General features: G+C 35.7%; 1 protein-coding gene across 1 annotated transcript; it reads right to left on the bottom strand.

Annotated features, from left to right (window-relative positions):
* Nucleotides 1–1227: 1227 nt before the first annotated feature.
* On the bottom strand, nt 1228–15896 carry LOC110466903 (integumentary mucin C.1-like). Its single transcript, XM_021523695.1, has 5 exons — nt 15885–15896; nt 10267–10338; nt 4728–4842; nt 2879–3889; nt 1228–1937 (listed from the first exon to the last, which is right to left on the bottom strand). Exons 1-5 carry the CDS (start codon nt 15894–15896, stop codon nt 1459–1461), a joined length of 1689 nt encoding a protein of 562 aa, XP_021379370.1. The 3' UTR covers nt 1228–1458.
* Nucleotides 15897–26863: the final 10967 nt, after the last annotated feature.

Raw genomic sequence — 26863 nt, 5'->3', positions numbered from 1 at the left:
CTTTATCACAACTTAGTTTGTAGGCCGTCTCAAAGCGGTTCTTATATACTTCTTTATCACAACCAAGTTTGTAGGTCGTCTCAAAGCGGTTCTTATATACCGCTTTATCACAACCAAGTTTGTAGGCCGTCTCAAAGCGGTTCTTATATACCGCTTTATCACAACCAAGTTTGTAGGTCATCTCAAAGCGGTTCTTATATACCGCTTTATCACAACTTAGTTTGAAGGCCGTCTCAAAGCGGTTCTTATATACCGCTTTATCATAACCAAGTTTGTAGGTCGTCTCAAAGCGGTTCTTATATACCGCTTTATCACAACCAAGTTTGTAGGTCGTCTCAAAGCGGTTCTAATATACCGCTTTATCCCAACCAAGTTTGTAGGTTGTCTCAAAGCGGTTCATATATACCGCTTTATCACAACTTAGTTTGAAGGCCGTCTCAAAGCGGTTCTTATATACCGCTTTATCACAACCAAGTTTGTAGGTCGTCTCAAAGCGGTTCTTATATACCGCTTTATCACTACTTAGTTTTTAGGTCGTCTCAAAGCGGTTCTTATATACCGCTTTATCACAACCAAGTTTTTAGGTCGTCTCAAAGCGGTTCTTATATACCGCTTTATCACAACCAAGTTTGTAGGTGGTCTCAAAGCGGTTCTTATATACCTCTTTATCACAACTTAGTTTGTAGGCCGTCTCAAAGCGGTTCTTATATACCGCTTTATCACAACCAAGTTTATAGGTCGTCTCAAAGCGGTTCTTATATACCGCTTTATCACAACTTAGTTTGTAGGCCGTCTCAAAGCGGTTCTTATATACCGCTTTATCATAACCAAGCTTGTAGGTCGTCTCAAAGCGGTTCTTATATACCGCTTTATCACAACTTAGTTTGAAGGCCGTCTCAAAACGGTTCTTATATACCGCTTTATCACAACTTAGTTTGTAGGCCGTCTCAAAGCGGTTCTCAAATTACTTCATATCAAAGGTATGTGATGCATATGTGGAAATACAACAAACGGGGAAATGTGTCTAATATTGATAAAGTTATTTACAATTATTGACTGTAAAAAAATATTTTTTCTTTTAATTCAGTATTTTATGTAAACCTTTCAGAATATATCAAGTATAATGTTACTGTCAATCTCGGGACTGGTATTCCATCAGCAAAATCAACCACTCTCTTTTGTAAAATAATCACTAGAAATACATTCACTGACACAACAACACACGAGTCCACGAATTTATTATATTACAACGGAAACATTATTGCATCATAAATAATAACACAGTTTTGTTGTTCAAACCTGACAAACTAAAATACTTTTCAGACAAATTTCTTAGATATCTTTGTGTCACGATAGTCATCCACGTGCAAATAGTTTAATTATGATGATAATTTAAAAATTATGAACTGATGAGGCTTTCGTCCGATTTGAAAAAAAATATATATTACATTGTACATTTTAGCATGCATTACATGTCTTTTTGCACAGGTGTCCAGAGTATAAGCAAATGTGAATTCTTATCAAAAAATTAGAAGAATAACAACTTTGAGATATGTCAACGCATTGCGTGTGAGAGTGGTGGCCATTGTGATTGCTGTGGTGTATTGTTGGCTGGGTCGTCGTCTTTTGCGCATGCGTGTGATGATGGCGCGTTGTTGGCTGGGTCGTCATCTTTGGCGCTTGCGTGTGATGGTGATGTGGCGTTCGATGAGTTGTCGTCTTTGGCGCATGATTATGGTGATGTGCTGTTCGTTGGGTCGTCGTGTCTTGTATGGTAATAGAGGTTGTTGGTACAGTCGCGTTTATCGTCGTCGACAATTGCGTTGTCTTCGTTGTCGTCTTTGTTGGTACCGGTATTGTTTCGCTGCCATGGTTACTACCGAGCTGCTCGTTGATCATCTGTTTATTACTGGGCGTCGTAGATATATGTACCAGATCTGTAATAACAAAGAAAGTACAAGTTTTGTGAATAACTCATCTATATAACGGCCTGATTGGATATACTCGATCACATGACGGAGAGTCTAATCGTCGTATTTCTCTTTTGTGCTCGATACCTAATTTCCCTAATGCTGGATCTCTCTAGAAAAACAGAACAAGGGGAATCAGCACGGAATTAGGGTTACCTTTGTATCTAGGTCCGTGGTATTAGTTGTGATTTCCTAGTAACTGAAGAAGACGACAGAATGGCGCATAGGCCTGATAACATTTAGCGTTGTGTTTTTATTCTAGTTCGCTTAAATAAAGTACAATTTTAAAGGTCGTGCATTTAAACAACACCGTAAGATCAGTTAAGATATCTAACCACACGATCAATACTGTCACGGATTTATGGCAAAGGAAATTTGAGATATATTGATACTGACAGCGTCTTTTCTTATCAAAGTTTTGACGAGGCATGTAGAAATAAATCTCAAATGTATTTCCAATGACATTCCATAGAGCTCATTTCAGGAGGGGTGCATGTAAAGGAAGCTGTTTGATATCATTTACGACTAGACAGCTTATATTATATGATATACTTGGTTGTATATAAGGACCAGAGGAATACTGTTTGTGGACGCATCAGTACCGACAACAATATATAACGCCCTGAACATTCGTAATGTCCAACTACAACGACAACACAACACATATCTGTGTAATGCAGCATTTAGCAATATATGTAGTATGAGTGATATTATAAGCAAGTATATGATTAATAAAGATATACCACAGAATCAACACGCCTTGCCAAATAATACCGGAGACCTTAGATGTCGAAAAGATTCAGCAAAACTCGCCTCTAAATATCATGTAATTAGATACAGTGATACTACTGACAAGTTACACCCTCCAAACCAGCAGGTAAATGATAATAGAAGAACAGTATACTCACCACATCTGTTACAGGTATTGTAACAGCCAAACTGTTCCACCATTTGCTCGTCCCCACACAGATGGAACGCTTCTTTAAGTTTTGGACACGTGTCATCCTCGTCAAGACACGCATGCGTAGCATTTGTTTGTGACAGTATATCTTTTTGTAGTTGAGGCGAAGTTGGAATGTGTGGTTGTTCAGTTGCCTTTGCTTCCGATGATTTAATGGTTTTATTCGTTTGTGAAAATTGTAACCAATGGTTATGACCGTCCCCGGCTATTTCACATAACCCACACAACACAGGACAGACCAGAACAGTTGCTGAAACATCCGAAACGCAGATGTTTAAATTTTCCTGTAAAACTTCACAGTCTGGATCATCCTTGCATATCACTGGCGCCCGAAGTGTTGGTTTGACAGCGGGTTGTGTGACAACTGCGACAGTAGAGGGAGTGCCAGAGAAACATTTCTTACAGGAAGATGGACAAACATCCTTGGCAGATTGTGGATCACCGCATATGTCCAGGAATGTCAGCAGGTGTGCACACGTTGGGCTATCTATACACTCCAAGTCGATTGCAGTTGTCTGGATGGTAGTTGTAGTGGAAGTGGGAGTTGTCGTTGGAGTCGTAGTTGTAGTTGGAGTTGTAGTGGGAGTTGTCGTTGGAGTCGTAGTTGGAGTTGTAGTTGGAGTTGGAGTTGTAGTGGTAGTTGGAGTTGTAGTGGTAACTACTGACTGGCCACATGAGTGACACGTCTGTGGACATATGACCGTGCGTGTGTGTTCCTCGTTACACATAGAACTGGCGAAATGTATAGACAACACATCACACTCCGGGCTGTCCTCACACAACGGGGTGGGAGCAGACGTCGGCGGTGTACACACCTCACAAGACACCGGACAGATTTGTCTAGCCGACGTTGGGTCCTCGCATAGGTTAAATGTACTGGTGAGGTAGGCACACTGGGGTCCCTCTGTGCACGTGTCGGGGGCCGGGGTAGTAGTCGGTACTGTCGTCACTTCCCGATCTGTTAATAATCAAACTACAACATGTGAGTTTATTTCTGCTCAATAAGGCTTAACAAAATTAAGTAGATCATTTTTGTAGGTTAACTTCTATAAATAACAAAAGAAAAAGAAGGACATGTACAGAAATCTACAGCCAAAACATCTGAAATACATGTAGTAAAACAACGATAAAACAGATACAAATGTCCAGACCTAAAAATCTACATGATCAGCAATACGAAAGAAGGAAAGATTTACATAAAACCCCTCAAAAACTACAAGGACAATAAGACCAGATGTTCCTGAAGGGTAAGCATAAAGATAAACGACAAAATGTCACATTGACAAGGTTTGCTTAAAAGTTGGATTTGTAACAACACACGAGACAGACAGATTCCCTTACCCTGGTGACAAAGTTGGCCGTTACAGTTGGTGGTATAACAGCACTAAATACAGACAGTGTCTTACCCTCGTGACAAAGTTGGCCGTTACAGTTGGTGGTATTACAGCACTAAAGACAGACAGTGTCTCACCCTCGTGACAAAGTTGGCCGTTACAGCTGGTGGTATTACCACACTGGAGATAGACAGTATCTTACCCTCGTGACAGAGTTGGCCGTTACAGTTGGTGGTATTACAGCACTAAAGAAAGACAATGTCTTACCCTCGTGACAAAGTTGGCCGTTACAGTTGGTGGTATTACAGCACTAAATAAAGACAGTGTCTTACCCTCGTGACAAAATTGGCCGTTACAGTTGGTGGTATTACAACACTGGAGACAGAGAGTGTCTTACCCTCGTGACAAAGTTGGCCATTACAGTTGGTGGTATTACAGCACTAAAGACAGACAGTGTCTTACCCTGGTGACAAAGTTGGCCGTTACAGTTGGTGGTATTACAACACTGGAGACAGAAGGCACTCCCTCCCACATTTCTACCGACCAGCATACTGGAAGTGGCAGCTATATCACACACCTGATTAACGGTAAAAAGAAATAAATGTAAAGACCAATACAGTTGACAAAAACCTGGTAATTACACTTTCTTTGTAAATAAGATGTATTATAAAATCCTTTGCACACATCTCAGTACATGTACTTTACAATAGTAAAAACCATCATTGTCCATACAAGGACTACATAAAGTGGACAGTACCGTATCACTGATAAGAAATATATGGTTAGGATCTCCGTACCACTGACAGAGCTGTAACGACGTGTTGGAAACTTGATATTCCGACATTACTGTAGCGTTTATAAATCATTTCTGAATAGATAACCATACATTGTGGGGCTTTTATGATAAAGATAAAGATGAAATAAACAAAATATCATTAACAGCAGTGTTACGAGGGGCAAAATCAGTAAGGACTAGACCGAGAATCGAACCCCGGACTTCAGATTGTTATGCTATCGCTCTAACCAATAGAGCTACTTTATCAACGGAAGTGTTCTGGTCAAACTGTGCTACAATTACATTCAAACAGAAGTTTAAGGGGAGGTTACCTTACCGTCTATAGCACAGTCCAATGGTACAGGTATTACTAAGTGTAAAGTCGGCAGTGGATATGTCCAGAGTTGCGCTTGGATTTCTTTTTCATTATTTTATATTTAGATGAATTTCGTTCCTGTGAATATTCAAACATCGAACAACTCTACCCCCTGCAGAATCGGAGATGGTTTCTTCCATGTCTTTTATTAAGAGGACATTGAAGAAATCAAGAATAGACCTGCTGTGTTCCACTGCGTGTATCGTAAAAGGCGACTAATGTGGGGCCCTGCAGAATCGGAGTTTTCTTTTGTGTCTTCCTCGAAAACATGGAAGGGACCAACATTGATCTGCTGCCCCCGTTGCAACTCTTGGGATCTTTTCTGTTTCCTATCTTTCCTGGCTTCTTTTTTTTCTATCTACTTTCTGTATCAGGCGGGGTCGCCTATAGGCACCTGTAGACACCGCCAGGTATATGGCTGTTGCGAGGACATAAAACCCCAAACAAAAAAACAAACAAACAAACAAAACTAGAACACTGACCGGTCAGTAAGGGCCCCGTCGTGTCGCAATATATCCCCCATAATCATCAAGAAGCAATCTGCCCATATAGTTGAGCTTGACGTTTGATATTTGGACTTCAAAAAGAATCGCAAGGAAGCAAAATATACATTTTACATGTACTATGATGTGAGTCTTGTTTCCTTCCACCTCCATATTTGCTGGGCTAACAGAAATGTAAATACCGGTGCAATACTCATTTGTTAGCTTTGATTTGTTTTATTTCACCTTATATACCTCCTCAATCATGAGCCATGGTCAAAGTCAGAGATCCACTTTGTCTTTGACCTTTGGACCCAAATGACCTTGACCATTAACCCAGTGACCCTGATCTTTTGTCAGTTGACTTATTCTTTAATTCCGACCAACTTTGCTTCTTAATATCATAACAAAATGTTCATCAGTGAAAAATACAAAACTTGACCTTGACCCTTTGGACCCCGTAACCTGGACCTAAGGTCAGTTGTCTCTGTGTTAAGTTCTGAACAACATTGCTTCATAATGTCATCAAAATGTTCATCAGGGAAATGGTACAAAATTTAACCTTCACCTTTGACACAGTGACCTTGACCTTTGGTCAATTGACTCCTTGATTAATTCTGAGCTACATTGCTTCAAAGTGTCATAGCGAAATGTTCACCAGTGAAAAAATACAAAATTTAACCTTGACCTTTTACCCAATGACCTTGACCTTTGGTAAGTTGACTCCTCTGATCAACTTTGCCTTATCATGTCATAACAAAATGATCATCAGTGAAAAGATGCAAAATTTGACCCTGACCTATGAATCTAATGACCTTGACCTTTGACTTCAACTTTTACATCAGTGTGTCACTTTGTTTAATTCTGAGCTACTTTGCTCCATAATGTCATAGCGAATTGTTCACCAGTGAAAAGCTACAAAATTTGACCTTGACCCCTGACCCGATGACCTTGACCTTTGGTCAGTTGACTCCTTGTTTAATTCTGATCAACTTTGCTTCATTATGTCATAACAAAATGTTCATCAGTGAACAGATGTAAAATTTAACCTCGACCTTTGACCTTGACTTTTTACCTCAATGTGTATTTTTGTAAACTGAACATCTTGACCAAGTTTCATGTACATCGATCAATAAATACCAAAGTTATCAGCCAGGAACAAAATTTGTGTACGGACAGACAGACAGACAGACAGAGTAATTACTATAGGGCACCCGTATCTCCGATTCGGGGCCCTAACAAACAAACAACTGTAATTATATACACTGAACCTTCACATTTGTTTTTTGTACAAAATGAATAAAATTTATAGTAACAATACCGCTCTTTCATCTCTAGGAAAATTGTAATGATGTTAATAGGGTACAGGCATCCATGTACATCCTGCGGTTATATTTTGTTTATCAAAATCTCATGTGTTTATTTTTGCGGTGATTATTGGGTATACAGTATAACCATTTACATATGTATTGTGTGTTTATTTTAGTGATGTGTCCTAGTACATGCATATAGTAAATCATATGAGATAATTTGGTTGAGTTTTATTGAGTATACGGTACAGGTAGATATTGTTTGTTGTATTTCCATGTATTAATGGGGATACGATTTGGTTTGGTTGGGCGGTGCTTGCGAACAGAACCAGTTTCCTACCCAACGCTCAAGACTACGACAAAAAAGTGAGGTATTTCCAAGAAGGAACAAGGAATCAAAAGCAATTAACGAAAAAAAGAAATCTAAATATCTCAAATATTGCAAACGGGATAGCAGTTCAAGTATGAGTCCACCAATGTCCCCTTAGCAGAGACACAGAAGCAAGCGTTAGACTCTGCAGGGGGTCCCCATATAAGTCGCATTGTGCGACATATAGTGGGATAGAGACGGCTTTATCTTTCCCGGACCTACAGAAGAGTGAGATACGGTACGGGTCTACATGTTTTCTACGGTTTTGAGTGTCTAATGAGTATACCGTGCTGACCTTTACGTGAACTCTATTAATAAGTGGTGATTATAGAATATTTGGCTCATACTTACGGACTGGTGTCGACACCCAAGGCTGTAACGGATCTCTCCATTCACATTTAGTTGTTTTTGTGTGTAACACGACTGGAATGTAAAGTCGTCATTTTTATTAATAATACACACACATGTATAAGTACGTGATTGTTAAAAATCGCTTTCTCCAGCAACCACTATATGTTTCCATACTTTCGACTCGCTGGATTCACCTGATAGTAGTTGGTACACCTATTTTGTTACTAGTAGGTAATAACACACTGTACATTATTTCAATCCTCTAATTGATGACGTCACGTGACAATGTTTTGCGACGTCATCATCGATTGTGTCGTTATAGTTCATGGCGATTACTTCCCCGATCGGAAATAGGAACAATGCATCCCTGTGGGAAACATATGGCTTTCTAAATATGATATTTGAAAATTGTAAAAAAACACTTGGTAAACCCCCTGTCTTTATATAATTTGAAAATTGACCTACCCGAGTTAGATAAACATGGTAACCAACCATCACTGGTTGGATAATCTCTATATTTACACCTTACATCTCTGTCATCATAACGTAATGTCAACACCTTCCTGTTTACTGTTAATGGTGAAGGGACATTACCTCGTCCGTACTACATGTTGTCAGAGTCTCACAGTTGCTGGGATCATCCACGCCTGTACAGTGTAGACACCGCTTCAGATCCTCTGTAGAAAGAACACTAGTGTTACCATGGCAATGGAAATAATTGTTTTGTTATATTAACTTAAAAAGGAATTGTATATTCTACTTCATGTAGGTTCGTGCATGGATATCATAAGAGACGACTAATGTGGCTCCCTACGCAGAATATAGGAATTTTTCAGTGTTTATTATTAGACGACATTCATGTAAAAAGTGATATTGCAATTCTTTGGACATCTTTTTTTCTATCTTCGTCCCAGTCAATATGGAACATATCTGACATGTATTGTGTTTCTCCTTGGCAACGATTTAAGCGGTGCAATCTGATCTTAATATGAACATGCATGTACGATTTAGCTTTGATGCTATATTAGTCGATCCTTGTTGTTCAATATGAAACCAAATGAACGAAATAATTAATGTTATTAATGTAAATAAAAGGAATAGTTAATACCCTTCTGTTTGGAACATTCGAGCGATTTTGTAAAATAGATAAACAAAAAACTGTGAATCGAAGTAGAATAGTAGCTATAATGCCATTGTATATTTTGAAAAGGACTGGGGGCGTTAAGGGTCATTTCCGGCCTCATAGGGGAGTTAGAATTAGTTAGTGTATTCGTAATCTCGAGTAAATCTCAAATTCATTCGACACCTGGTTTACGAGAAATGGCATTACAAAGAGAGACATAAACCCGTATTTTCATAATAAAATGCGCGAATGTCGTCTTTTGTGCGTCATTTGGTTGAACATTGGCCATTTTGAAGGAAATTAACTAAACAGTTTATTGTTATGGTAGGCCATCTACGCATGCGCATTGGAAAACATATACACCAATAATGATAGCTTCAATTAACCAATATGATGTTTTTAAGAGAATTTAGTTAAAAAAAAAATGACCTATAACGCCCCAAGTCCTTTGCTAATCGCTTATATACTGCCATCATAGCTCAAGGTCTACTTTTTTTTCTGTCTTAATAATACGTCTTATATCTATTTCGCAGTATATTGCCATTCCATGTTATAATGTCAATACCCCGATTGACAAATACTGATAGTACTCTACCGTAAATCACCATATTGTTTAGAAATATCGTTTTTCATGTTTATTTTCGAATTTTAATAGTTCTATATACAATAACCATTAATTTTGAAATAACATCTTCTGAATCGCGAATGCAGGTGTTTTCGAATGAAACCTACAGGCGTTTTGGCGAAATAAAATACACGCCAAAATGAGATGAAATCCAAAATGAAAATATTACATAAAAGATAACTGTATTGGTTAGATCATACTTACTACTGGTGTGATCTACTGACGGATCACACAGGTTTAGGTTACAGAAATCCGTGTCACAACATCTGCTACATATGGGATATACCTGGGCGTCCCACGCGTACTGAGGAAAACGTGTGGTTGACCTAGAAAGTTGTTCACGCTTAGAATGGAATCCACCACAAAACTGAAAAAATACATCATCTGTTAAAGAGTCCCCCAGTTTCCACCCAATTTCTACGACATTTGCTATGACTTTAAGAATGAGTTTTGTGTCCGTATCATAGACAAAAAACCCGAAAGAATTTACAGAGTTATTGCCCTTTGCATTATGTTACCAGTTCGACACATCCTCGACCCTATTGAAGCAGACAGCGGTCGGCGTGGTTTGATATGACGTCATACTTACCGCCTTTGATTTACAGCCTGAGTCGTAGGTAATGACGCCATCATCACTGGTGTACCTGTCTACTGAACACACCTACAACATAAAACAAACAATTTATATCTATGTACTTAAATCCACCAGTTTTAAAAGACATTTTGCCACTATAAAGAGTTTGATGATGTAACGAAGGAGAGGTATGTCTACAGAAAATAGCCACGACATAAAACAAGCCATGTATATACATGCGCTATCTTATACAGCTTAACCTCCTTTGCCACCGCTAGTATCTAATGACATTTTGCCTATATAAAGTGTTTGGTGATGTTTCAAGAGAGAAGATGTCTACAGAAAACAGCTACAAGATAAAACAAACTATTTTATACATGTGATTTAACAACATCTAAAACTCGATACTTCCCCTGAAATGGATACTTTTTGTAAATGCATATTTATCTCTGAAGCAGCGATGGTTTGCAATACAGAAATATGCGAAAATACCTTTGTTTGTTTATTTATTTTACAATACTGCATTAGAGGAATCTACAATGCTTTCAGAAAATATGATTTGACAAATCAGTTAAAAAGTTAAAATAAAACAAATCCGTTGAAATCGATAAAATGACATTATCAGCACATAAAAACGCATTAAAGTATCCAACATGCAGAAAAGCAAAGTAAAATCTATGGGTGATACAGTATTAAATCACTGTTAAAGTAAACTTTTTGAGACATAGATTTATATGGTAAAACTAATATTGAACAATAAATGGTACAAATGGTAGAATGCTATGAGATGTTTCGCGACTTATCCCGTTCAGAAAGTATAAACCTAGCGTATTGTATACCTCATGTGTTCCGCACCTTGTAACCTTGAAACAATCCCGTGGATGAGATACATCTCGGCAGTTATAGCATTGCGGTCCTATTGAAATAAGATGGTGCATGTATTGAAATTGGTCTCGTTCTGTAAATAATAATAATAATAATAATAATAATAATAATAATATACAACATTGATATAGCGCCCTATATAATTTGTAAAATTACTCTAAAGCGCTTTACAACATAGGAATAATAGTAATTGTTATAATTGTGAAAACAAAAAACAAAGGCTTACAATCACTTTTATACATTTAAGCAAGCAATGTGCACATACTTGAACAAATAAAAGAGTGGTATTAAAATGACATATTTGCAAAGATTCTAAAATGCAGACGTGGAGAGGTGGGTGTTGATGTCCCACTTGAACTTGACCAACATCTGTTTACAGTTTCGACAACAAAATGTTGGTATTATGATCATGACATCTAATAAATGTGACCTTATCATCGTAACGTTGTGGATGACTGAACGATGCTGTATGATTCTACATTAGACATCTGATGTCGACTTTGGAGTGTTACCTCACTGTATGACCATGCCGAAGGCACAGTAGTCCACCCGGTCACATTACACTGACAACGGGGAAACCAGTTGCTGATGTTAAAACTATTGCAACACAACGTTATATCTGTCAGGGTGAAATTAGTTGCGAGAATTTTGATAGATATATCTATAATTTTGATATAAATCTTTTTTAAGGAATCATTTCGTTTCAGTAGTATATCTTTTTCAAATACGACTGTATATAAATCCGTCACTTTTGATGAAAAAATATATGCGTACGTTTCATGAAAGAGATAATAAACTCACCGTTTGTCTGGCTTACTATAGCCGAAACCTGCAGCAGTAATCCTTTAAATTAATGTTAAATATTATAAACATAAATTCAAGTTAATTATTGTCAAAGAAACATAACACTAACTAATACAAGTTAAATTAATCTAATGGAAGTTAAAATTTATGAAATGAAAAAAGATAATTTTCTTTCACATGTCAGGTTTTAATAGGTATTTTCTGCTGACCGTCATGTCAGGTTTTTAAAACTTAAATGTTTAGTATCCAGCATCCGGTTACACATGCATCTTTTTTGTACAAATTCATCACTCATCAATACAAATGAACTAAATAACTAATTAATTTGAATTGGTCATGTATTATTAAAGTGAACTTTAATTATTCCAATTATACATCTAACCAAGATTAAAATGTCAAACTGTCAATACCTAATATTATAATCAATTTAAAAAACCCATATTTAGTCTATATAAAAAACTGTAATCAATTATAACAATGTTAAGTCAATAAGTCAATATTGATTACTATAGATACATTACGAATTTATTAAAAAAGTATGCTATTTATCTAACAATAAGAGTGATATTTTTAAAACTGAACACTTGTTTTATTATTAGATATCGTAAAGGCACAACACGACACATGTCAAAATATACTACACCAACAATGACTATCGAGACAAGCAATTGGGGAAAAAAATCTGTTCATTTTTTGAGAACCATGGTACAATTCATTAACCAGATATAGCTTTCAAAATTCTTATTAGAATAATGCATCTGAGAACTACCAAAACATTATTATACCTTATCTACATAATAGCGTGTCTGATTGGATTAAATTGATCGCATGGCGGACAAAAAATTCGTGTCCCTCTCACGTGCTCAAGTTCCCCCGGTCATATTTCACATAGTCGGAGCCTCTCTAGAACTCTGCGCGAGAACAACAACACCTGAGCTCCGATTGACTGAAGCAGACGACAACAACAGCCCCGACCGCTAATCATCTTCCCTGATGTGTTATTGTGCTATTCCGGTATAATAAAATATTGATTGGTCTTATGACTTATGTTTTACTCTGGCTTCGTGGGAAAATAAAGAGTCGAATTTCCCTTTTGTAAGGGCAATAAATGTAAGAGAACGATAATATTCTAATGAAACCGTTAATATGATGGCATTTCTGAGGAACATCTTAAATTTGGTTGTTTATAACTAATTTGATTGCTGGTGATTTTTTTCTGTTTTTTTTTTAATTTTATTTTTTTAAATAAGTTATTTTTCATAATGCATTTAAAAATAGCACCAATACAATAAAATCTAGGTGTCTCATAACTAATCAACTTACCAATAACACCGTATAGTAGGTATGTAGTCATTATGAAGAGTTATGTGCACACTGGAAGTGGAGATGTCTAAACCTATCTAGTGTCACGTCTCTAGCCCTGACCCGTTTAATCAGAAACACTGACACCTCCGATAACTTCATTCTTATCAGGACAATTCCATACCATTGTGGCCTTCATTCTTCTTAACATGCATTCGACACTGAGCATGACATTTGACTCCTTTCATGTACTACGGTGCGTTTACTATATATATGTATATATATTATAAATCAGAAAAATGATCCTTACGGACGAATAAATATTGTTTAAAGAAAAATTCTTAACAACGAGTCTTTAGTAATTTCATCTCTTCTAGGAGATTCTTCAGACTCTGATCCCTGTGACCATGAACATGTAAATCAAGGTAATATTTTTTCGCAAACTTGTTCAAAGAATTCTGAAGAATCTCCTAGAAGAGATCAAAGTACTAAAGACTCGTTGTTAAGAATTTTTCTTTATACAATATATATATATGGGGCAAAGAAGTAATTCCAACAGTGTGGACAGGTTGAGGTTGTCAAATTTTCGGAGCGATTCGCTCCTTTATCACGACACAGTGAAACAGAACAGTTACATGTACATATACTTCTTTGCCGGATATACTATTTTAAATAATTCGTATCCTACGGACATACCTCCATTATGTGGGATTTTACCGTCTATATTACTTCTTTGACCCATTTGTATGTATATATATATATATATACATATACTACATTCACATTTCTACGATTTAATTCACCCGTGTGACCTGTGCATGATCACGTGAGGCAACTATTGTACAGCCCAAGAGGAATAGTACTCGTCATTATGCGTCATTCTGATTAGAGGCTATTGAAAAGACCAAAAGAGACATCAATTGTAACGGCTATGATACAATGACCTGTTTCTACTTCCACCTGGTTTTTGCATCTTTTATACTTAAATGTCAGTGTTCCAATGTGTAGGTTTGAATGACCGTTTAGTGTTGGTCAAGACTATTCCATATACCAGTGTCTATTAATATCTGACAAACGGTTATAGAAATATAGTTCAGTAAATCCATTAACATTTTTATGTAAAACAACCATTTTTCATAAGTACAATAACGTGTTGGCTCTTGATATTTTACTAGCAACGTCTTTGAACAAGTTTGCGAAAAAATATTACCTTGATTTACATGTTCATGGTCACAGGGATCAGACCTTCAGATAACTTCTTCTAATGAACCAAAAGTCTTGGATTTATTTTATGAAGTCCGTAGCTATCTGGTATTATCTGCTACAGAGTTTGCTAAAAATGACTGTGACCTAATTTCACATTAAAGGTCAGGGGTCTTCAATTTGCTGCAACGCTTATAAGCTTCTGCAGAAGAATTAAAGTCATGGAGCGATAATAGTTTTTACAAAGTTCACAGAACGAAATTACCTTGATCTAAATGTAACCCAGGTAAGCCGCCTACCATGCTCTTGTTGGCATGAAGCCTAACAAGTCTGCTTCCCAGGACATTAATTTGTTCCCTGAATAATTTTGTTCTAATTTATAAGTATCATCACCTCATTTGTATAGTTTATGTGGAATGACAAATACGTTTACTATCCTCTTGCATTGTCAGTCGATTTACACATAAACAGCGATACCGACTGTCTGGTCTTTTGCCAGTATGGAGATAAATCTCAGTGCAACAGATGCATGTATCATGCTGTTGAAAATCAGGTAAAACACATTTCAATGTCAAACGATTCTCTATACATTAAATAAACTATTGCATGATATATCAAAAGATTGTAAGATTGAAAGATTGAAAGATGTAGGAACCTTGTTTAATAAACGTTTAAATGAATCCATGGTTTAAAACAGAATATAAACGTTGGTTCACTGTATAGATAACGACTCACGCCAGCATTACATGACAACAGTTTCCGGAAAGTGCGATTATCAGAAATGATACTCGATGTAGGATTTGACGACCTCGTTTCATGTTTCGCGTGCAACAAAGCCATAGGTGAGAAAAATATTGATTTTCAACTGGCACGGTGTTATACGAACGTTCATATTTACATCGTATGACGTACACATCAGATGAGGCGAGGGAATACATGTTACCAAGGCAGCGGTGTAAGAACATATTCACAGATGTGTTCCTCTTGAAGCAGGGACTGGGGATGGGGAGTGGTTCCTGGGTGAGGGGAGGGGTCAAGGTTAGGAGGGCTGGCATGGCGAACAAAGCAAGCCGTTAACTTTTTTTCACATTTAATGTGTCATGACTACATAGTCCCGTTGATAACATCACTGGTTGACATACTTTGCATATATAAGTTCCCCATACCATTAATGGTTGTCATATCGTATATGTAAGTTCCCTATACCTAAATTCCCCATAACATTAATGGTTGTCATATCGTATATATAAGTTTCCCATACCATTAATGGTTGACATATCGTATATATAAGTTCCCCATAACATCAATGGTTGACATACCTTGTATATACATTTTCCATACCATAAATGGTTGTCATATCGTATATATAAGTTCCCCATACCATTTATGGTTGTCATATCGTATATATAAGTTTCCCATAACATCAATGGTTGACATACCTTGAATATCATTTTCCCTTAACATCAATGGTTGACATATCTTGTATATAAGTTCGCCCATTACATCAATGATGGTTGACATACATTGTATTGATATTTTTTATATAAATTCCCCGTAATATCAGTCGTTGATATATCTTGTATATAACTTCCCCATAACATCAGTGGTTGATATACTTTGTATTAATCACCCTCTATAACATCAATTGTTAATATATTTTGTATGTACGTCCCCCATAACATTAGCGGTTGATATACTTTGTATTTATCCCCCTCTATAACATCAATTGTTAATATATTTTGTATGTACGTCCCCCCATGACATCAGTGGTTGATATACTTTGTATAAATCACCCTCTATAACATCAATTGTTGATATATTTTGTATGTACGTTCCCCATAACATTAGCGGTTGATATACTTTGTATTTATCCCCCTCTATGACATCAATTGTTAATATATTTTGTATGTACGTCCCCCATAACATTAGCGGTTGATATACTTTGTATTTATCCCCCTCTATGACATCAATTGTTAATATATTTTGTATGTACGTCCCCCCATACCATCAGTGGTTGATATACTTTGTATGTATCCCCCTCTATAACATCAATTGTTAATATATTTTGTATGTACGTCCCCCATAACATCAGTGGTTGATATACTTTGTATTAATCCCTCTCTATAACATCAATTGTTAATATATTTTGTATGTACGTCCCCCCATAACATCAGTGGTTGATATACTTTGTATTAATCACCCTCTATAACATCAATCGTTGATATATTTTGTATGTACGTTCCCCATAACATTAGCGGTTGATATACTTTGTATTTATCCCCCTCTATGACATCAATTGTTAATATATTTTGTATGTACGTCCCCCGATAACATCAGTGGTTGATATACTTTGTATTAATCACTCTCTATAACATCAATTGTTGATAGATTTTGTATGTACGTCCCCCCATAACATCAGTGGTTGATGTATTACGTATCTTAGTCCCACTCTCTAGCAACAACGGTTCACAAACCTGATAATTGTCAAGCCTTTCAGCATCATTAATTCAGCTGACTACGTGGACTCCTAGAGCACACACGGTACAATACACATGGGAATTTCCATTACTGCATTTGATAGCGTTTCTTTATAAATATCAATTTACTATAATGGCAGTGTACATGGACGCCATGTATATTCAAATGAGTGGTTATGACAATAGGAGACGTTGCATTTTCAAACAAAGTGTTGTCAATTGACGACATTTATATTCATATGACTGATTGTGACAATAGGAGACGTTGCTGTTTCAAACAGAATGTTATCGCGTTGTATTCAATTGATCAGGTGGGCGTTGACGTGCATTTATGTGTATGTATGTATGTGTTGTGCTGGACGGGTTAATTATACTAAGTAGCTACTTTAATTATCACGGTCATTATCAAACGTCAAATGATATTATATCATAAATCCCGTTTATAAATATTGAGAAATATAAGATAAGATGACAATTACATATACTAAACCTCGACCAAAATTGATATCGTACCGACTAGTAACACCACAGGTCAGCAAAGACGATTGATAAAACAACTTAAAATATACTTGAACAACATAAGTATTCTATAAAAAAAAAAACAACATGAAACGGCACATGAAAAGTCCTTGATAAATTTTATCGAATTTTAGAAAGTATCAAATTTTAAACGTAACTTGAAAGAATCTGAACATATCGAGAATGAAACATCTGCCAGGATATATTTTTAGGCCAATGTCATTGTGAAAACATTGTTTGTAAAATGGAAATTCACAATTGTTCTGAATTTTTTCTTTTTCATATGATCAAATATATTATTTTACTAATTAACAATTATGAACTAATTAGGAAGTACACTAAATTATAAACACCGTTTTAGCAAATTTGTGTATTTCTATGTTAAAAAAACACCAAAAAACGTTATTTTTAAAATCTGACTCCATTGACTTACAAAACTTACAAATAATGAATGTTTATAAAGATCGTTGACGGTTTGATCAGGTGCCATAAACAAACATGTCGCTATTCGTGACTAGACAGATATGTGATACCGCTAAAAGAATCGCGCCAAGTGATTGGCTATATTTGATACCAGATGAATCGTGTCGAGTGATTGGCTATATTTGCTACCAGAGTACTACCTGAGATGACAGTCACCACTTAGAACACCTGAGAGCAGTCAGCTTCCTAGATAACGACAGCTATTTATTGCCGTTAATGTGCGTGACAGGTAAAATGAGTGTACAGCTATGACGATAAGGTATGGTACTTTGTTTGTGATTCTAGATATAAACATAGTTTAACTCAATATGTGATTTTACATATATGCAAGGTTTGAGATGTCATACGGTTTATTTATATATTATGTATAAGGTGCATGGGTATACAAGGTGGTTAAAGCTTCACTGTTTGTTTCAGACATATTCACGGCAAACTAGGTATGTGATGTTAAACGTTCTGTTTCTTTATTTATGTTCATGCAAGGTATACAACGTAACACAGATTATGTAAATATTACATGGTATATAGTTATGCAAGGTATACAATGTGACACAGATTGTGTAAATATTACATGGTATATAGTTATGCAAGGCATACAATGTGACACAGATTATGTAAATATTACATGGTATATAGTTATGCAAGGCATACAATGTGACACAGATTATGTAAATATTACATGGTATATAGTTATGCAAGGCATACAATGTGACACAGATTATGTAAATATTACATGGTATATAGTTATGCAAGGCATACAATGTGACACAGATTATGTAAATATTACATGGTATATAGTTATGCAAGGCATACAATGTGACACAGATTATGTAAATATTACATGGTATATAGTTATGCAAGGCATACAATGTGACACAGATTATGTAAATATTACATGGTATATAGTTATGCAAGGCATACAATGTGACACAGATTATGTAAATATTACATGGTATATAGTTATGCAAGGCATACAATGTGACACAGATTATGTAAATATTACATGGTATATAGTTATGCAAGGCATACAATGTGACACAGATTATGTAAATATTACATGGTATATAGTTATGCAAGGCATACAATGTGACACAGATTATGTAAATATTACATGGTATATAGTTATGCAAGGCATACAATGTGACACAGATTATGTAAATATTACATGGTATATAGTTATGCAAGGCATACAATGTGACACAGATTATGTAAATATTACATGGTATATAGTTATGCAAGGCATACAATGTGACACAGATTATGTAAATATTACATGGTATATAGTTATGCAAGGCATACAATGTGACACAGATTATGTAAATATTACATGGTATATAGTTATGCAAGGCATACAATGTGACACAGATTATGTAAATATTACATGGTATATAGTTATGCAAGGCATACAATGTGACACAGATTATGTAAATATTACATGGTATATAGTTATGCAAGGCATACAATGTGACACAGATTATGTAAATATTACATGGTATATAGTTATGCAAGGCATACAATGTGACACAGATTATGTAAATATTACATGGTATATAGTTATGCAAGGCATACAATGTGACACAGATTATGTAAATATTACATGGTATATAGTTATGCAAGGCATACAATGTGACACAGATTATGTAAATATTACATGGTATATAGTTATGCAAGGCATACAATGTGACACAGATTATGTAAATATTACATGGTATATAGTTATGCAAGGCATACAATGTGACACAGATTATGTAAATATTACATGGTATATAGTTATGCAAGGCATACAATGTGACACAGATTATGTAAATATTACATGGTATATAGTTATGCAAGGCATACAATGTGACACAGATTATGTAAATATTACATGGTATATAGTTATGCAAGGCATACAATGTGACACAGATTATGTAAATATTACATGGTATATAGTTATGCAAGGCATACAATGTGACACAGATTATGTAAATATTACATGGTATATAGTTATGCAAGGCATACAATGTGACACAGATTATGTAAATATTACATGGTATATAGTTATGCAAGGCATACAATGTGACACAGATTATGTAAATATTACATGGTATATAGTTATGCAAGGCATACAATGTGACACAGATTATGTAAATATTACATGGTATATAGTTATGCAAGGCATACAATGTGACACAGATTATGTAAATATTACATGGTATATAGTTATGCAAGGCATACAATGTGACACAGATTATGTAAATATTACATGGTATATAGTTATGCAAGGCATACAATGTGACACAGATTATGTAAATATTACATGGTATATAGTTATGCAAGGCATACAATGTGACACAGATTATGTAAATATTACATGGTATATAGTTATGCAAGGCATACAATGTGACACAGATTATGTAAATATTACATGGTATATAGTTATGCAAGGCATACAATGTGACACAGATTATGTAAATATTACATGGTATATAGTTATGCAAGGCATACAATGTGACACAGATTATGTAAATATTACATGGTATATAGTTATGCAAGGCATACAATGTGACACAGATTATGTAAATATTACATGGTATATAGTTATGCAAGGCATACAATGTGACACAGATTATGTAAATATTACATGGTATATAGTTATGCAAGGCATACAATGTGACACAGATTATGTAAATATTACATGGTATATAGTTATGCAAGGCATACAATGTGACACAGATTATGTAAATATTACATGGTATATAGTTATGCAAGGCATACAATGTGACACAGATTATGTAAATATTACATGGTATATAGTTATGCAAGGCATACAATGTGACACAGATTATGTAAATATTACATGGTATATAGTTATGCAAGGCATACAATGTGACACAGATTATGTAAATATTACATGGTATATAGTTATGCAAGGCATACAATGTGACACAGATTATGTAAATATTACATGGTATATAGTTATCCAAGGTATAAAATGTGACACAGTTTGTAGGGATATTTACATGGTATATATTTATGCAAAGTATAAAATGTGACACAGTTTGTAGTTTGTGTAGATATGTACATGCTATATATTTATGCATGGTATATGATATGTCACAGTTGTGTGGATATTTCCGAATATTATGACTTCTTTGATATATGTCGACTGCTGACGGACACAATTACAACACAGGGTGTCCATAGATGCAGATTGTTGAAAAGTATGCACAATTTGCTGGGTTTTTTGTGTGGTAGGAAAGTCGATATATTTCATTTGCTCATTATTGTGTCTTGCGGTTATGTTGTCACTACTCGAAGTCTCGTGACATTACTTGACTTTGACCTTGCGTTACATGGCGGGGGTCGTCGATGAAGCCGAAGACGCTCACCCTTCCGGAACGCCTGGTCTTATTATTTTGCTCTTATTCTGTCAAGGTTCTCCATATAATTCTTTCCGATGTTCGTATGTTGCCGTAATTTTATCGATTTTGAGTTGGAATCAAGATTTTGTTGACACGTCAGTTTTTTTAGTTTTTTTTAATATATGATATGTGATATGATACTCTTTCGATCTACATATTATGCTTAAACTAGGTAGTGATGATAAAATTTATTTACACCTGACATTGTATACCCGTTTTTATATTGTGCCACACACAATAAAATTATCAATTACCCGAATGGACAGCAAGGCTGGTTTTTACATGTTTTAAGCGCACTTTTAATCGATAATATATATTTTCTAAATTAATTGTAAAATGTAGCAAATGCTATGGCTTCTAACGCTTTGTACACCACGTAATATAAGGGCGGTTAAAATCTAAAGATTACGTCAGCGTCATATTTGGGGCAAGGCTTATCGAGACATTGTCACAATAACGTCAACAATTTTTTTCTTGCTTTATCTTATTGTAAGGTAACTCTTGAATAAGGATACGCAGAACTTATTTATTTTGCAAATATTTAAAGCAATAAATATATAGTATTAGGGGTCATATTTATAGTAACACCACTAATAAATGATATACGACTTTTGCAAATACATTGTAATGGGCAAAATGCTTTCCCTGCTTTCTCGAAGAAAGTTATCTAAACACTACAAAAAGCCAAAAGAAAGCAACATGTGTCTTTAATTCCTTGTTGTGTCTACTCTTAAGGAAAGGGTGTCCTTACTAAGACGTCCATTCCAGTTCATAAAACGCCCATAACGAACAGCGCACAAAGATTTGTTTTGCTGTAAAATTCTGGAACTGTTGATGTTTCCGAAGAAGGGAAATATTCCTCGTTATGAAAGCATACAATAATCTAGAATCTGTTTTCTCTGCTGCCGATATGTTGGTATTGTTATAATACAGCTGGGGACGTGTAGCTTGGCCTTGCCGGTACAATCAATAACGAAATGTAGTATGTTATACAACACACGTTCTTATCAAATATATAATCATGTTGAGATCATCTTCATGTAAACACACCTTGTATAATATAACTAGAAATCAATGTTGACGACACTACAAAGACACCGTGAACAAGCAATATGATGTTGGCAGCACGAAACCTTTGTTACCTTGGATTTCTAACATCACAGAAAGCCTAACATATACTGATACCTAGACAGTTTGTCATTTGTCAGGTAGAACGAGGCAAACAGCTTGCTATTCTTTGTGCCTGAGAACAGCAGAGTGTAATATGTCAAACAGATAAAATCATTGTGTCGATACACGAGGACATCACCAGACCACAAATAATCTATAAAAAAATACGGCAACATATAAACAAAGGACAGATTTAGATGAAAATCCTTGAAGAGTACGGGAAGATTAAAACCAGATGTGTCCCGGTTTGGTAAAACCAGCTAGATGTGTTCCGGTTTGGTAAACCAAATGTTCCGGTTTGGTAAAACCAGATGTGTTCCGGTTTGGTAAACCAGATGTGTTCCGGTTTGGTCAAACCATATGTGTTACGGTTTGGTAAAACCATATGTGTTACGGTTTGGTAAACCAGTCCCCCGATAACATCAGTGGTTCATATGTGTTACGGTTTGGTAAAACCATATGTGTTCCGGTTTGGTAAAACCAGATGTGTTCGGGTTTGGTAAACCAGATGTGTTCCGGTTTGGTAAAACCATATGTGTTACGGTTTGGTAAAACCATATGTGTTCCGGTTTGGTAAACCAGATGTGTTCCGGTTTGGTAAAACCATATGTGTTCCGGTTTGGTAAGAGTAGTCTGCTTCATCGACGACACCCAAGCTATAATTCTGGGTCTAATCCTCGTTATGTCATTTCAATATAGCAAGAACGTGCGAAGTGACAACAAAATTACAAGGCACACTTACAAATAAAATGAAGTGAAATCGCAAAACCAAACCACGGGTACCATATTAAAAGTCAACAAGTCAGCAATAGCCTAGAGGCAAAACCAAGTGATCAAGAATGGCATGAGTACCCTTTGCGACTTTTTTTTATCTGTGTACAGAGCTCAAAATTTACGATCCATTAGAGTTTTGATGCGTCTGTTTTAGCTTCTGTTTTCCCTTCATTTACGATTATTTGAAGTTGATAACACATATTATCGTACCTTTATGAATTCCGTGCCTTTCTATATATTGAGTACAGTGATACAACATGGTAGCAGAACAATAAACAACTGCAGTACCATGACACCAATGCCACCAACGTGGACCATAAAACCAGGTTCTATAGTGGACAGTGGGACTAGGGTCGTCAAGGGGACCAGGGACAAGCTGACCGAATAGAGCCGGTCAAAGGTCAAGAGTAGAACCAAAGTGGGTTTGCCTCAATCGTACTAATTAGATTTCAAAATGTTCACTGTGTCCTAGTCTAGTTGGTTCGAGAATAAAACTTTGGGCATAATCCGAAAGGGTGCCTACACATGAAAAGCTAGCTTTACAGGAGGTAAAATTTTGACAACAGCACACGACGCAAAATTGCAAAAAATCAAGTTTTACAACTTTACTGGGACCCAGATAATTCTGAAACCAGGTAGGTAATCTTTAATTTCAGTCAGAACTTTGGAAAAAAATAACTAGTTGCGCGGGTCAAATTTTGGGTCAAAAATAGCATTTTTTGGCATTTTTTGATAATTTTTGATGTGGTAACCAAGGTTTTCACACAAGTGACATACATAGCAAAAAGAGGTTTATACACTTCTCAGTACTTTATATGTATTGTAAATGTAATGCAGTTTTCAAATACATGTGTTGTGTAGGGTAAATCCGCTGTGTTTACATTTCCTCGACATGTGCCTTGTTTATCAGAGTCGGGCCATTTTTACTGTACACTGCTACACTATGCAAATGAAGCGTAATTTCGTTGGATAATGATTTTTTATTGTTAAGTCACGAGGATATTTTCTAAAAAACCTACCACGTCCAGAAGGTATTCAAATAGGCTATGAATACCATGAGCCAATTTTTCACGCCATCATTATTATGACGTCATAATTGTTACGTTGGAAACCACTCACCCTCCATGGACAGATGGCTGTTTTCTTCATTAAATAAGCATATACGATAAATACTTTATTTGAACTTTATGTTGAATAATATGTGTAATTGATTGTTATGAGATAAACAAATTAAAAAAATATAGTATATACTGTATAACATGAAATATCCCAGAGTAATTTCTTTCGTGGCCATTAAGCTAGTTTCGTGGTCTAAACTTTCGTTGATGTCCTATATAAACAAAGAGTAGTCAAGTATATAAATTGAATTCCTTGTATTTATATTTGTGGTTCCGTAACCTCAACGAAAACCAAGAATGTTTATATACAACGAACATTTCATGTTATACAGTATAAGTATTGAACAAATGAGTGACATCTGTATACTATCAACACTACTAGAGTGGTTTATACTGTTTAAATGACAATATTGTAAAGTACTATTACAATAGCCACTCTCAAGCTCAATTATGACTCAACCTGTTTTAAGTACAAGGCGTTTACGTGTTATAGTTTATAACATGTTCACAGTTGTTTTTAAATACCAGAGACTAACGTGGTACTGTTGGCAAGCTCATGTTTTAAGCTCCAGGGTATTACATGTCGCAGTTAACCTGCTACTGCAGAGCCTGTTTCTGCGGTGGTAATTGATTATCTGTCAACCTTTGGATATACAGTTTACATGTCTAGGGCTGTCAAGCTAATCTACGGTTTATTCTACGTACAAGGAGTTTAGATGTCACAGTTGACTCGCTTCTCAAAAACCTGTTTTAAGTACAAGGAGTTTGTATTTCACAGTTGACTTGTTCTCCAGAATCTGTTTTAAGAATAAGGAGTTTACCTCGTATAGCTTATTTGCTTTTCAAAGCTATTTTTTAGTACCAGGGTCTGTATTCATGAAACCGTTTTATGCTCAAGCATGGATTTGTGCTCAAGCCAAATTTCTTGTTCTGGTTATAAATTAATAAAAAAAATAAAACCATTTTGTCAATGAATTGGAAAAAGCATTGAGGAGACTTACAGCCGAATAATATTTCAATGTTTTAGATTTAACTTGTTGATAATTTGACATGATTTAAGTTAGTTACAAGAAAGCTGGTTTGAGCACAGAATCCATGCTTGAGCATGATAACGGTTTCATGAATACGAGCTAAGGAGTTTCCATTTTACAGTTGACAAGCTTATGTTAAGCCTATTTTAGGCATCAGAAGTCAACATGTCACAGTTGACTTGCTTCGCCAGAGTCTTTTTTAGGAACATATTTCAGACAATTTCTAAGTACTAGGAGTTCATATTTTACAGTTGCCATGCTTTGTAATGTCAATTTTTTAAGAGTAAAAAACGTCACCGTCGACAACCTATTTCAGTGTCATATCATGAGTTTACATGCTACATTTGACAAGCTAATTTAGAGCCTGTTTTAAGTACAAGGATTTTACATGTTACCGTTGTCAAGCTAATGTTGAGCCTATTTTAAGCATCAGGAGTTTACATGTCATATTTGACCAGCTAATTTAGAGTATGTTGAAGTACCAGGACTTAACATATCACAGTTAGCGTGCTTCTAAAGCGTCTGTTTTAAGTACCAGGATGTTATTTGTTACACTTGACTTGCTTCTCCAGAGCCTTTATAAGTACCAGAAGTTTACATTTTACAGTTGCCAAGATAATGTGAAGCCTGTTATAAGCATCAGGAGTTGACAAGATAAGTAAGGGCATGTTCGAGGTATCAGGATTTACATGCTACACTTAACAAGCTAAGGTAGAACCTGTTTTAAGTACTAAAAATTAACATTCCACAGTTGGATTGCTTCTAAAGCGTCTCTTTCAAGTGGCAGGAGTTTACAAGTCGCAGTTTAATCCTACTCCTACTCTACTTTGAGGTTTTCGTGTTACCAATGATTGACGTTTACTACACTCGTGCCTGGATTAAACATGAGACATTAAGGTAGCTTCCATATATGGAACCTTTATCCTTTCGGAATACCTTTAGTTTGAAAGGAGGCAAAAGCACAAAATCAAAAGGATGTCTGCCACACATGGGACGCTTGCCTTTCCGAATTACCTCTGGTTGTGTAGGGGTCCCTGATATCCTTGCTGTGAACTTTTTATCTTATGCCTGGAACTATATCAATATTCTTTTTGTTTCAGGATCATGACGCAGACTTTTCGCTGTTCCTACACATGATGTTTTAAAATTGAGAATAGATGTTAAAAGATGGTCGTGAAAAGGAAAACCTCTCCACCGCAGAAAAAATCCAGCAAGAGTATGTATCTGTGATGTGTGCTTCCATGTTGTTCCTTTCTTCATTATGTTTCTCGATTACTTGGTAAGGTTATAGTCAACTCAAGCTACAGGGATAAATAATTATCCGGTAATCCAAAACATTTAAAATTTAATAAAAAAAAATAGCGTTTTATATTGAGAAGAATCTAAACACGGTTAGATAACTGTTGATATCAAATAAAAAAAGGTCGTTAATTAGTCCATTA

The sequence above is a fragment of the Mizuhopecten yessoensis genome, unplaced genomic scaffold (assembly GCF_002113885.1).
Source record: "Mizuhopecten yessoensis strain PY_sf001 unplaced genomic scaffold, ASM211388v2 scaffold11147, whole genome shotgun sequence".
NCBI lineage: Eukaryota > Metazoa > Mollusca > Bivalvia > Pectinida > Pectinidae > Mizuhopecten > Mizuhopecten yessoensis.
This window is presented reverse-complemented; position numbering and strand designations above follow the sequence as displayed.

Excerpts from the sequence above, each read along its gene's own strand:
- LOC110466903 (XM_021523695.1), bottom strand. Across the intron at positions 3,890-4,727 it reads CGGCCAACTTTGTCACCAGG|ATCGGGAAGTGACGACAGTA; the intron begins GTAAGACACTGT and ends GATTATTAACAG. Across the intron at positions 1,938-2,878 it reads CAATACCTGTAACAGATGTG|ATCTGGTACATATATCTACG; the intron begins GTGAGTATACTG and ends TTGTTATTACAG.